The 14,148-nt window shown below is 39.9% G+C and overlaps 1 protein-coding gene across 1 annotated transcript in view; it reads left to right on the top strand.

Moving 5' to 3' along the window:
- The window catches only part of LOC123732527 (uncharacterized), a 55,738-nt gene that overhangs the window by 36,027 nt on the left and 5,563 nt on the right, over window positions 1-14,148 (top strand). The window contains exons 9-10 of the mRNA XM_045711746.1: window positions 2,870-2,890; window positions 3,111-3,185. Coding sequence (XP_045567702.1) covers window positions 2,870-2,890; window positions 3,111-3,185 — 96 coding nt within the window. The remainder of the gene's footprint in view (window positions 1-2,869; window positions 2,891-3,110; window positions 3,186-14,148) is intronic.

Here is a 14,148-nt window from a genome sequence, read left to right as displayed (position 1 = left end):
ATTCAAAAGTGACCAAAACATCAGCCAGGAAGCATAGGAACTGAGAAGTGGTCTGTGGTCCCCACCTGCAGAACCACTCCTTTATTGGGGGTGTCTTGCTAATTGCCTATAATTTCCACCTGATGTCTATTCCATTTGCACAACAGCATGTGAAATGTATTGTCAATCAGTGTTGCTTCCTAAGTGGACAGTTTGATTTCACAGTGTGATTGACTTGGAGTTACATTGTGTTGTTTAAGTGTTCCCTTTATTTTTTGGAGCAGTATATTACACTGATTAACTACACTATATATTATACTGATTAACTACACTATATATTACACTGGTTAACTACACTATATATTACTCTGATTAACTACACTATATATTACACTGATTAACTACACTATATATTACACTGATTAACTACACTATATATTACACTGGTTAACTACACTATATATTACACTGATTAACTACACTATATATTACACTATATATTATACTGATTAACTACACTATATATTATACTGATTAACCACACTATATATTACACTGATTAACTACACTATATATTACACTGATTAACTACACTATATATTACACTGGTTAACTACACTATATATTACACTGATTAACTATACTATATATTACACTGATTAACTACACTATATATTACACTATATATTACACTATATATTATACTGATTAACTACACTATATATTACACTGAATAACTACACTATATATTACATTATATATTACACTGATTAACTACACTATATATTACACTAGTTAACTACACTGATTAACTACACTATATATTATACTGATTGACTACACTATATATTACACTGATTAACTACACTATATATTACACTTATTAACTACACTATATATTACACTTATTAACTACACTATATATTACACTATATATTACACTGGTTAACTACACTATATATTACACTGATTAACTACACCATATATTACACTGGTTAACTACACTATATATTACACTATATATTACACTATATATACACATTATATTTACACTGTATATTACACTGGTTAACTACACTATATATTACACTGATTAACTGCACTATATATACTAAAGTATGTGGACAACTCTTTAAATTAGTGGATTCTATTTCAGCACCACCCGTTGCTGACAGGTGTATAAAATCAAGCACACAGCCATGCAATCTCCATAGACAAACATTGTCAGTAGAATGGCCTTACTGAAGAGCTCGGTGACTTTCAACGTGGCACCATCATAGGATGCCACCTTTCCAACAAGTCAGTTCATCAAGTTTCTGCCCTGCTAGAGCTGCCCCGGTCAAGTATAAGTGCTGTTATTGTGGAGTGGAAACATCTACAAGCAAAAATGTCTCAGCCGTTTAGTGGTAGGCCACAGAATCTCCCAGAATGGGACCGCCAAGTGCTGTACAGAAACCCAGCCTAAAACCCCAAACAGCAAGCAGTGCAGGTGTAGAAGCACGGTGGCTAGGAAAAACTCCCTAGAAAGGCAGGAACCTAGGAAGAAGCCTAGAGAGAAACCAGGCTCTGAGGGGTGACCAGTCCTCTACTGGCTGTACTGGGTAGAGACGAACCAGGCTCTGAGGGGTGACCAGTCCTCTACTGGCTGTACTGGGTAGAGAGGAACCAGGCTCTGAGAGGTGACCAGTCCTCTACTGGCTGTACTGGGTAGAGACGAACCAGGCTCTGAGAGGTGGCAAGTCCTCTACTTGCTGTAGTGGGTAGAGAGGAACCAGGCTCTGAGGGGTGACCAGTACTCTACTGGCTGTACTGGGTAGACCAGAGGAACCAGGCTCTGAGGGGTGACCAGTCCTCTACTGGCTGTACTGGGTAGACCAGAGGAACCAGGCTCTGAGGGGTGACCAGTCCTCTACTGGCTGTACTGGGTAGACCAGAGGAACCAGGCTCTGAGGGGTGACCAGTCCTCTACTGGTTGTACTGGGTAGACCAGAGGAACCAGGCTCTGAGGGGTGACCAGTCCTCTACTGGTTGTACTGGGTAGAGAGGAACCAGGCTCTGAGGGGTGGCCAGTCCTCTTCTGGCTGTGCCGGGTGGAGATTATAACAGAACATGGCCAAGATGTTCAAATGTTCATAGATGACCAGCAGGGTCAGATAATAATAATCACAGTGGTTGTCGAGGGTGCAACAGGTCAGCACCTCAGGAGTAAATGTCAGTTGGCTTTTCATAGCTGATCATTCAGAGTATCTCTACCGCTCCTGCTGTCTCTAGAGAGTTGAAACCAGCAGGTCTGGGACCGGGAGCATGTCCGGTGAACAGATCAGGGTTCCATAGCCGCAGGCAGAACAGTTGAAACTGGAGCAGCAGCACAACCAGGTGGACTGGGGAGAGCAAGGAGTCATCAGGCCAGATTGTCCTGAGGCATGGTCCTAGGGCTCAGGTCCTCCGAGAGAAGAGAAAGAGGGAGACCTCACTAATGCTCTTGTGGCTGAATGGAAGCAAGTCCCCACAGCAATGTTCCATCATCTAGTGGAAAGCCTTCCCAGAATAGTGGAGGCTGTTATAGCAGCAAAGGGGGACCAACTCCATATTAATGCCCATGATTTTGGAATTAAATGTTCAATGAGTAGGTGTCCACATACTTTTGGTCATGTAGTGTATCTACCTAATGTTAGATAATAGCAGGTGTCCACATACTTTTGGTCATGTAGTGTATTTACCTAATGTTAGATAATAGCAGGTGTCCACATACTTTTGGTCATGTAGTGTTTCTACCTAACATTAGATAATAGCAGGTGTCCACATACTTTTGGTCATGTAGTGTATACATCTCATGATTCAATGATTATTTAATTATCACTATCTCACTATCTTTATTTAATTTTTACAGATGAACTCAAAGAAGAGCTGAGTAAGTAGTGTGTGTGTGTGTGTGTGTGTGTGTGTGTGTGTGTGTGTGTGTGTGTGTGTGTGTGTGTGTGTGTGTGTGTGTGTGTGTGTGTGTGTGTGTGTGTGTGTGTGTGTGTGTTGTGTGTGTGTGTGTGTGTGTTCGTGTGTCTGTGTGTGCATTGTCATGTTGTTAAGGTTTGCTCACCAACATGTGTGTTCTGACTATCTGTTCTTGTCCTCAGGGAAAGCTAAAGAGACCATCCAATCCCTCTCCACCTCTCCAGGTGGTCAACAGAAAACACAGACTCCTTCCCAAAGTAATCAGTCTTTATGATTCTAATGTTTCCTAGAATTACTGGTCAGTTTATTATCTCTATCTTTCTCTCTCTCTGTCTGGTCAGTTTATTATCTCTATCTGTCTCTCTCTCTGTCTGGTCAGTTTATTATCTCTATCTGTCTCTCTCTCTCTGTCTGGTCAGTTTATTATCTCTATCTCTCTCTGTCTGGTCAGTTTATTATCTCTATCTCTCTCTGTCTGGTCAGTTTATTATCTCTATCTGTCTCTCTCTCTGTCTGGTCAGTTTATTATCTCTATCTGTCTCTCTCTGTCTGGTCAGTTTATTATCTCTATCTGTCTCTCTCTCTCTCTGGTCAGTTTATTATCTCTATCTGTCTCTCTCTCTGTCTGGTCAGTTTATTATCTCTATCTGTCTCTCTCTCTCTGTCTGGTCAGTTTATTATCTCTATCTGTCTCTCTCTCTGTCTGGTCAGTTTATTATCTCTATCTGTCTCTCTCTCTCTGTCTGGTCAGTTTATTATCTCTATCTGTCTCTCTCTGTCTGGTCAGTTTATTATCTCTATCTGTCTCTCTCTCTGTCTGGTCAGTTTATTATCTCTATCTGTCTCTCTCTCTCTGTCTGGTCAGTTTATTATCTCTATCTGTCTCTCTCTCTCTGTCTGGTCAGTTTATTATCTCTATCTGTCTCTCTCTCTCTCTGGTCAGTTTATTATCTCTATCTGTCTCTCTCTCTGTCTGGTCAGTTTATTATCTCTATCTGTCTCTCTCTCTCTGTCTGGTCAGTTTATTATCTCTATCTGTCTCTCTCTCTGTCTGGTCAGTTTATTATCTCTATCTGTCTCTCTCTCTGTCTGGTCAGTTTATTATCTCTATCTGTCTCTCTCTCTGTCTGGTCAGTTTATTATCTCTATCTGTCTCTCTCTCTGTCTGGTCAGTTTATTATCTCTATCTGTCTCTCTCTGTCTGGTCAGTTTATTATCTCTATCTGTCTCTGTCTGGTCAGTTTATTATCTCTATCTCTCTCTGTCTGGTCAGTTTATTATCTCTATCTGTCTCTCTCTCTGTCTGGTCAGTTTATTATCTCTATCTGTCTCTCTCTCTGTCTGGTCAGTTTATTATCTCTATCTGTCTCTCTCTCTGTCTGGTCAGTTTATTATCTCTATCTGTCTCTCTCTCTGTCTGGTCAGTTTATTATCTCTGTCTCTCTCTCTGTCTGGTCAGTTTATTATCTCTATCTGTCTCTCTCTCTGTCTGGTCAGTTTATTATCTCTATCTGTCTCTCTCTCTCTGTCTGGTCAGTTTATTATCTCTATCTGTCTCTCTCTCTCTGTCTGGTCAGTTTATTATCTCTATCTGTCTCTCTCTCTGTCTGGTCAGTTTATTATCTCTATCTGTCTCTCTGTCTGGTCAGTTTATTATCTCTATCTGTCTCTCTCTCTGTCTGGTCAGTTTATTATCTCTATCTGTCTCTCTCTCTGTCTGGTCAGTTTATTATCTCTATCTGTCTCTCTCTCTGTCTGGTCAGTTTATTATCTCTGTCTCTCTCTCTGTCTGGTCAGTTTATTATCTCTATCTGTCTCTCTCTCTGTCTGGTCAGTTTATTATCTCTATCTGTCTCTCTCTCTGTCTGGTCAGTTTATTATCTCTGTCTCTCTGTCTGGTCAGTTTATTATCTCTATCTGTCTCTCTCTCTCTCTGGTCAGTTTATTATCTCTATCTGTCTCTCTCTCTGTCTGGTCAGTTTATTATCTCTATCTGTCTCTCTCTCTCTGTCTGGTCAGTTTATTATCTCTATCTGTCTCTCTCTCTGTCTGGTCAGTTTATTATCTCTATCTGTCTCTCTCTCTGTCTGGTCAGTTTATTATCTCTATCTGTCTCTCTCTCTGTCTGGTCAGTTTATTATCTCTATCTGTCTCTCTCTCTGTCTGGTCAGTTTATTATCTCTATCTGTCTCTCTCTCTGTCTGGTCAGTTTATTATCTCTATCTGTCTCTCTCTCTGTCTGGTCAGTTTATTATCTCTATCTGTCTCTCTCTCTGTCTGGTCAGTTTATTATCTCTATCTGTCTCTCTCTGTCTGGTCAGTTTATTATCTCTATCTGTCTCTCTCTCTCTGGTCAGTTTATTATCTCTATCTGTCTCTCTCTCTCTGGTCAGTTTATTATCTCTATCTGTCTCTGTCTGGTCAGTTTATTATCTCTATCTGTCTCTCTCTCTCTGTCTGGTCAGTTTATTATCTCTATCTCTCTCTGTCTGGTCAGTTTATTATCTCTATCTGTCTCTCTCTGTCTGGTCAGTTTATTATCTCTATCTGTCTCTCTCTCTGTCTGGTCAGTTTATTATCTCTATCTGTCTCTCTCTCTGTCTGGTCAGTTTATTATCTCTATCTGTCTCTCTCTCTGTCTGGTCAGTTTATTATCTCTATCTGTCTCTCTCTCTGTCTGGTCAGTTTATTATCTCTATCTGTCTCTCTCTCTGTCTGGTCAGTTTATTATCTCTATCTGTCTCTCTCTCTGTCTGGTCAGTTTATTATCTCTATCTGTCTCTCTCTCTGTCTGGTCAGTTTATTATCTCTATCTGTCTCTCTCTCTGTCTGGTCAGTTTATTATCTCTATCTGTCTCTCTCTCTGTCTGGTCAGTTTATTATCTCTATCTGTCTCTCTCTCTGTCTGGTCAGTTTATTATCTCTATCTGTCTCTCTCTCTGTCTGGTCAGTTTATTATCTCTATCTGTCTCTCTGTCTGGTCAGTTTATTATCTCTGTCTCTCTGTCTCTCTCTCTGTCTGGTCAGTTTATTATCTCTATCTGTCTCTCTCTCTGTCTGGTCAGTTTATTATCTCTATCTGTCTCTCTCTCTGTCTGGTCAGTTTATTATCTCTATCTGTCTCTCTCTGTCTGGTCAGTTTATTATCTCTATCTGTCTCTCTGTCTGGTCAGTTTATTATCTCTATCTGTCTCTCTCTGTCTGGTCAGTTTATTATCTCTATCTGTCTCTCTCTCTGTCTGGTCAGTTTATTATCTCTATCTGTCTCTCTCTCTGTCTGGTCAGTTTATTATCTCTATCTGTCTCTCTCTCTGTCTGGTCAGTTTATTATCTCTATCTGTCTCTCTCTCTGTCTGGTCAGTTTATTATCTCTGTCTCTCTCTCTGTCTGGTCAGTTTATTATCTCTATCTGTCTCTCTCTCTGTCTGGTCAGTTTATTATCTCTATCTGTCTCTCTCTCTGTCTGGTCAGTTTATTATCTCTATCTGTCTCTCTCTCTCTGTCTGGTCAGTTTATTATCTCTATCTGTCTCTCTCTCTGTCTGGTCAGTTTATTATCTCTATCTGTCTCTCTCTGTCTGGTCAGTTTATTATCTCTATCTGTCTCTCTCTCTGTCTGGTCAGTTTATTATCTCTATCTGTCTCTCTCTCTGTCTGGTCAGTTTATTATCTCTATCTGTCTCTCTCTCTGTCTGGTCAGTTTATTATCTCTACGTCTCTCTCTCTGTCTGGTCAGTTTATTATCTCTATCTGTCTCTCTCTCTGTCTGGTCAGTTTATTATCTCTATCTGTCTCTCTCTCTGTCTGGTCAGTTTATTATCTCTATCTGTCTCTCTCTGTCTGGTCAGTTTATTATCTCTATCTGTCTCTCTCTCTCTCTGGTCAGTTTATTATCTCTATCTGTCTCTCTCTCTGTCTGGTCAGTTTATTATCTCTATCTGTCTCTCTCTCTCTGTCTGGTCAGTTTATTATCTCTATCTGTCTCTCTCTCTGTCTGGTCAGTTTATTATCTCTATCTGTCTCTCTCTCTCTGTCTGGTCAGTTTATTATCTCTATCTGTCTCTCTCTCTGTCTGGTCAGTTTATTATCTCTATCTGTCTCTCTCTCTGTCTGGTCAGTTTATTATCTCTATCTGTCTCTCTCTCTGTCTGGTCAGTTTATTATCTCTATCTGTCTCTCTCTCTGTCTGGTCAGTTTATTATCTCTATCTGTCTCTCTCTCTGTCTGGTCAGTTTATTATCTCTATCTGTCTCTCTCTCTGTCTGGTCAGTTTATTATCTCTATCTGTCTCTCTCTCTGTCTGGTCAGTTTATTATCTCTATCTGTCTCTCTCTCTGTCTGGTCAGTTTATTATCTCTATCTGTCTCTCTCTCTGTCTGGTCAGTTTATTATCTCTATCTGTCTCTCTCTCTGTCTGGTCAGTTTATTATCTCTATCTGTCTCTCTCTCTGTCTGGTCAGTTTATTATCTCTATCTGTCTCTCTCTCTGTCTGGTCAGTTTATTATCTCTATCTGTCTCTCTCTCTGTCTGGTCAGTTTATTATCTCTATCTGTCTCTCTCTCTGTCTGGTCAGTTTATTATCTCTATCTGTCTCTCTCTCTGTCTGGTCAGTTTATTATCTCTATCTGTCTCTCTCTCTGTCTGGTCAGTTTATTATCTCTATCTGTCTCTCTCTCTGTCTGGTCAGTTTATTATCTCTATCTGTCTCTCTCTCTGTCTGGTCAGTTTATTATCTCTATCTGTCTCTCTCTCTGTCTGGTCAGTTTATTATCTCTATCTGTCTCTCTCTCTGTCTGGTCAGTTTATTATCTCTATCTGTCTCTCTCTCTGTCTGGTCAGTTTATTATCTCTATCTGTCTCTCTCTCTGTCTGGTCAGTTTATTATCTCTATCTCGTCTCTCTCTCTGTCTGGTCAGTTTATTATCTCTATCTGTCTCTCTCTCTCGTCTGGTCAGTTTATTATCTCTATCTGTCTCTCTCTCTGTCTGGTCAGTTTATTATCTCTATCTGTCTCTCTCTCTGTCTGGTCAGTTTATTATCTCTATCTGTCTCTCTCTCTGTCTGGTCAGTTTATTATCTCTATCTGTCTCTCTCTCTGTCTGGTCAGTTTATTATCTCTATCTGTCTCTCTCTCTGTCTGGTCAGTTTATTATCTCTATCTGTCTCTCTCTCTGTCTGGTCAGTTTATTATCTCTATCTGTCTCTCTCTCTGTCTGGTCAGTTTATTATCTCTATCTGTCTCTCTCTCTGTCTGGTCAGTTTATTATCTCTATCGTCTCTCTCTCTGTCTGGTCAGTTTATTATCTCTATCTGTCTCTCTCTCTCGTCTGGTCAGTTTATTATCTCTATCTGTCTCTCTCTCTCGTCTGGTCAGTTTATTATCTCTATCTGTCTCTCTCTCTGTCTGGTCAGTTTATTATCTCTATCTGTCTCTCTCTCTGTCTGGTCAGTTTATTATCTCTATCTGTCTCTCTCTCGTCTGGTCAGTTTATTATCTCTATCTGTCTCTCTCTCTGTCTGGTCAGTTTATTATCTCTATCTGTCTCTCTCTCTGTCTGGTCAGTTTATTATCTCTATCTGTCTCTCTCTCTGTCTGGTCAGTTTATTATCTCTATCTGTCTCTCTCTCTGTCTGGTCAGTTTATTATCTCTATCTGTCTCTCTCTCTGTCTGGTCAGTTTATTATCTCTATCTGTCTCTCTCTCTGTCTGGTCAGTTTATTATCTCTATCTGTCTCTCTCTGTCTGGTCAGTTTATTATCTCTATCTGTCTCTCTCTCTGTCTGGTCAGTTTATTATCTCTATCTGTCTCTCTCTCTGTCTGGTCAGTTTATTATCTCTATCTGTCTCTCTCTCTGTCTGGTCAGTTTATTATCTCTATCTGTCTCTCTCTCTGTCTGGTCAGTTTATTATCTCTATCTGTCTCTCTCTCTCTGTCTGGTCAGTTTATTATCTCTATCTGTCTCTCTCTCTGTCTGGTCAGTTTATTATCTCTATCTGTCTCTCTCTCTGTCTGGTCAGTTTATTATCTCTATCTGTCTCTCTCTCTGTCTGGTCAGTTTATTATCTCTATCTGTCTCTCTCTCTGTCTGGTCAGTTTATTATCTCTATCTGTCTCTCTCTCTGTCTGGTCAGTTTATTATCTCTATCTGTCTCTCTCTCTCTGTCTGGTCAGTTTATTATCTCTATCTGTCTCTCTCTCTGTCTGGTCAGTTTATTATCTCTATCTGTCTCTCTCTCTGTCTGGTCAGTTTATTATCTCTATCTGTCTCTCTCTCTGTCTGGTCAGTTTATTATCTCTATCTGTCTCTCTCTCTGTCTGGTCAGTTTATTATCTCTATCTGTCTCTCTCTCTGTCTGGTCAGTTTATTATCTCTATCTGTCTCTCTCTCTGTCTGGTCAGTTTATTATCTCTATCTGTCTCTCTCTCTGTCTGGTCAGTTTATTATCTCTATCTGTCTCTCTCTCTGTCTGGTCAGTTTATTATCTCTATCTGTCTCTCTCTCTGTCTGGTCAGTTTATTATCTCTATCTGTCTCTCTCTCTGTCTGGTCAGTTTATTATCTCTATCTGTCTCTCTCTCTGTCTGGTCAGTTTATTATCTCTATCTGTCTCTCTCTCTGTCTGGTCAGTTTATTATCTCTATCTGTCTCTCTCTCTGTCTGGTCAGTTTATTATCTCTATCTGTCTCTCTCTCTGTCTGGTCAGTTTATTATCTCTATCTGTCTCTCTCTCTGTCTGGTCAGTTTATTATCTCTATCTGTCTCTCTCTCTGTCTGGTCAGTTTATTATCTCTATCTGTCTCTCTCTCTGTCTGGTCAGTTTATTATCTCTATCTGTCTCTCTCTCTGTCTGGTCAGTTTATTATCTCTATCTGTCTCTCTCCTGTCTGGTCAGTTTATTATCTCTAGTCTCTCTGTCTGGTCAGTTTATTATCTCTATCTGTCTCTCTTGTCTGGTCAGTTTATTATCTCTATCTGTCTCTCTCTCTGTCTGGTCAGTTTATTATCTCTATCTGTCTCTCTCTCTGTCTGGTCAGTTTATTATCTCTATCTGTCTCTCTCTCTGTCTGGTCAGTTTATTATCTCTATCTGTCTCTCTCTCTGTCTGGTCAGTTTATTATCTCTATCTGTCTCTCTCTCTGTCTGGTCAGTTTATTATCTCTATCTGTCTCTCTCTCTGTCTGGTCAGTTTATTATCTCTTCTGTCTCTCTGTCTGGTCAGTTTATTATCTCTATCGTCTCTCTCTGTCTGGTCAGTTTATTATCTCTATCTGTCTCTCTCTCTGTCTGGTCAGTTTATTATCTCTATCTGTCTCTCTCTCTGTCTGGTCAGTTTATTATCTCTATCTGTCTCTCTCTCTGTCTGGTCAGTTTATTATCTCTATCTGTCTCTCTCTCTGTCTGGTCAGTTTATTATCTCTATCTGTCTCTCTCTCTGTCTGGTCAGTTTATTATCTCTATCTGTCTCTCTCTCTGTCTGGTCAGTTTATTATCTCTATCTGTCTCTCTCTCTGTCTGGTCAGTTTATTATCTCTTGTCTCTCTCTGTCTGGTCAGTTTATTATCTCTATCTGTCTCTCTCTCTGTCTGGTCAGTTTATTATCTCTATCTGTCTCTCTCTCTGTCTGGTCAGTTTATTATCTCTATCTGTCTCTCTCTCTGTCTGGTCAGTTTATTATCTCTATCTGTCTCTCTCTCTGTCTGGTCAGTTTATTATCTCTATCTGTCTCTCTCTCTGTCTGGTCAGTTTATTATCTCTATCTGTCTCTCTCTCTGTCTGGTCAGTTTATTATCTCTATCTGTCTCTCTCTCTGTCTGGTCAGTTTATTATCTCTATCTGTCTCTCTTGTCTGGTCAGTTTATTATCTCTATCTGTCTCTCTCTCTGTCTGGTCAGTTTATTATCTCTATCTGTCTCTCTCTCTGTCTGGTCAGTTTATTATCTCTATCTGTCTCTCTCTTGTCTGGTCAGTTTATTATCTCTATCTGTCTCTCTCTCTGTCTGGTCAGTTTATTATCTCTATCTGTCTCTCTCTCTGTCTGGTCAGTTTATTATCTCTATCTGTCTCTCTCTCTGTCTGGTCAGTTTATTATCTCTATCTGTCTCTCTCTCTGTCTGGTCAGTTTATTATCTCTATCTGTCTCTCTCTCTGTCTGGTCAGTTTATTATCTCTATCTGTCTCTCTCTCTGTCTGGTCAGTTTATTATCTCTATCTGTCTCTCTCTCTGTCTGGTCAGTTTATTATCTCTATCTGTCTCTCTCTCTGTCTGGTCAGTTTATTATCTCTATCTGTCTCTCTCTCTGTCTGGTCAGTTTATTATCTCTATCTGTCTCTCTCTCTGTCTGGTCAGTTTATTATCTCTATCTGTCTCTCTCTCTGTCTGGTCAGTTTATTATCTCTATCTGTCTCTCTCTCTGTCTGGTCAGTTTATTATCTCTATCTGTCTCTCTCTCTGTCTGGTCAGTTTATTATCTCTATCTGTCTCTCTCTCTGTCTGGTCAGTTTATTATCTCTATCTGTCTCTCTCTCTGTCTGGTCAGTTTATTATCTCTATCTGTCTCTCTCTCTGTCTGGTCAGTTTATTATCTCTATCTGTCTCTCTCTCTGTCTGGTCAGTTTATTATCTCTATCTGTCTCTCTCTCTGTCTGGTCAGTTTATTATCTCTATCTGTCTCTCTCTCTGTCTGGTCAGTTTATTATCTCTATCTGTCTCTCTCTCTGTCTGGTCAGTTTATTATCTCTATCTGTCTCTCTCTCTGTCTGGTCAGTTTATTATCTCTATCTGTCTCTCTCTCTGTCTGGTCAGTTTATTATCTCTATCTGTCTCTCTCTCTGTCTGGTCAGTTTATTATCTCTATCTGTCTCTCTCTCTGTCTGGTCAGTTTATTATCTCTATCTGTCTCTCTCTCTGTCTGGTCAGTTTATTATCTCTATCTGTCTCTCTCTCTGTCTGGTCAGTTTATTATCTCTATCTGTCTCTCTCTCTGTCTGGTCAGTTTATTATCTCTATCTGTCTCTCTCTCTGTCTGGTCAGTTTATTATCTCTATCTGTCTCTCTCTCTGTCTGGTCAGTTTATTATCTCTATCTGTCTCTCTCTCTGTCTGGTCAGTTTATTATCTCTATCTGTCTCTCTCTCTGTCTGGTCAGTTTATTATCTCTATCTGTCTCTCTCTCTGTCTGGTCAGTTTATTATCTCTATCTGTCTCTCTCTCTGTCTGGTCAGTTTATTATCTCTATCTGTCTCTCTCTCTGTCTGGTCAGTTTATTATCTCTATCTGTCTCTCTCTCTGTCTGGTCAGTTTATTATCTCTATCTGTCTCTCTCTCTGTCTGGTCAGTTTATTATCTCTATCTGTCTCTCTCTCTGTCTGGTCAGTTTATTATCTCTATCTGTCTCTCTCTCTGTCTGGTCAGTTTATTATCTCTATCTGTCTCTCTCTCTGTCTGGTCAGTTTATTATCTCTATCTGTCTCTCTCTCTGTCTGGTCAGTTTATTATCTCTATCTGTCTCTCTCTCTGTCTGGTCAGTTTATTATCTCTATCTGTCTCTCTCTCTGTCTGGTCAGTTTATTATCTCTATCTGTCTCTCTCTCTGTCTGGTCAGTTTATTATCTCTATCTGTCTCTCTCTCTGTCTGGTCAGTTTATTATCTCTATCTGTCTCTCTCTCTGTCTGGTCAGTTTATTATCTCTATCTGTCTCTCTCTCTGTCTGGTCAGTTTATTATCTCTATCTGTCTCTCTCTCTGTCTGGTCAGTTTATTATCTCTATCTGTCTCTCTCTCTGTCTGGTCAGTTTATTATCTCTATCTGTCTCTCTCTCTGTCTGGTCAGTTTATTATCTCTATCTGTCTCTCTCTCTCGTCTGGTCAGTTTATTATCTCTATCTGTCTCTCTCTCTGTCTGGTCAGTTTATTATCTCTATCTGTCTCTCTCTCTGTCTGGTCAGTTTATTATCTCTATCTGTCTCTCTCTCTGTCTGGTCAGTTTATTATCTCTATCTGTCTCTCTCTCTGTCTGGTCAGTTTATTATCTCTATCTGTCTCTCTCTCTGTCTGGTCAGTTTATTATCTCTATCTGTCTCTCTCTCTGTCTGGTCAGTTTATTATCTCTATCTGTCTCTCTCTCTGTCTGGTCAGTTTATTATCTCTATCTGTCTCTCTCTCTGTCTGGTCAGTTTATTATCTCTATCTGTCTCTCTCTCTGTCTGGTCAGTTTATTATCTCTATCTGTCTCTCTCTCTGTCTGGTCAGTTTATTATCTCTATCTGTCTCTCTCTCTGTCTGGTCAGTTTATTATCTCTATCTGTCTCTCTCTCTGTCTGGTCAGTTTATTATCTCTATCTGTCTCTCTCTCTGTCTGGTCAGTTTATTATCTCTATCTGTCTCTCTCTCTGTCTGGTCAGTTTATTATCTCTATCTGCTCTCTCTCTGTCTGGTCAGTTTATTATCTCTATCTGTCTCTCTCTCTGTCTGGTCAGTTTATTATCTCTATCTGTCTCTCTCTCTGTCTGGTCAGTTTATTATCTCTATCTGTCTCTCTCTCTGTCTGGTCAGTTTATTATCTCTATCTGTCTCTCTCTCTGTCTGGTCAGTTTATTATCTCTATCTGTCTCTCTCTCTGTCTGGTCAGTTTATTATCTCTATCTGTCTCTCTCTCTGTCTGGTCAGTTTATTATCTCTATCTGTCTCTCTCTCTGTCTGGTCAGTTTATTATCTCTATCTGTCTCTCTCTCTGTCTGGTCAGTTTATTATCTCTATCTGTCTCTCTCTCTGTCTGGTCAGTTTATTATCTCTATCTGTCTCTCTCTCTGTCTGGTCAGTTTATTATCTCTATCTGTCTCTCTCTCTGTCTGGTCAGTTTATTATCTCTATCTGTCTCTCTCTCTGTCTGGTCAGTTTATTATCTCTATCTGTCTCTCTCTCTGTCTGGTCAGTTTATTATCTCTATCTGTCTCTCTCTCTGTCTGGTCAGTTTATTATCTCTATCTGTCTCTCTCTCTGTCTGGTCAGTTTATTATCTCTATCTGTCTCTCTCTCTGTCTGGTCAGTTTATTATCTCTATCTGTCTCTCTCTCTGTCTGGTCAGTTTATTATCTCTATCTGTCTCTCTCTCTTGTCTGGTCAGTTTATTATCTCTATCTGTCTCTCTCTCTGTCTGGTCAGTTTATTATCTCTATCTGTCTCTCTCTCTGTCTGGTCAGTTTATTATCTCTATCTGTCT

This window comes from Salmo salar, unplaced genomic scaffold, assembly GCF_905237065.1.
Source record: "Salmo salar unplaced genomic scaffold, Ssal_v3.1, whole genome shotgun sequence".
NCBI classification, from domain to species: Eukaryota; Metazoa; Chordata; class Actinopteri; order Salmoniformes; family Salmonidae; genus Salmo; species Salmo salar.
This window is presented reverse-complemented; position numbering and strand designations above follow the sequence as displayed.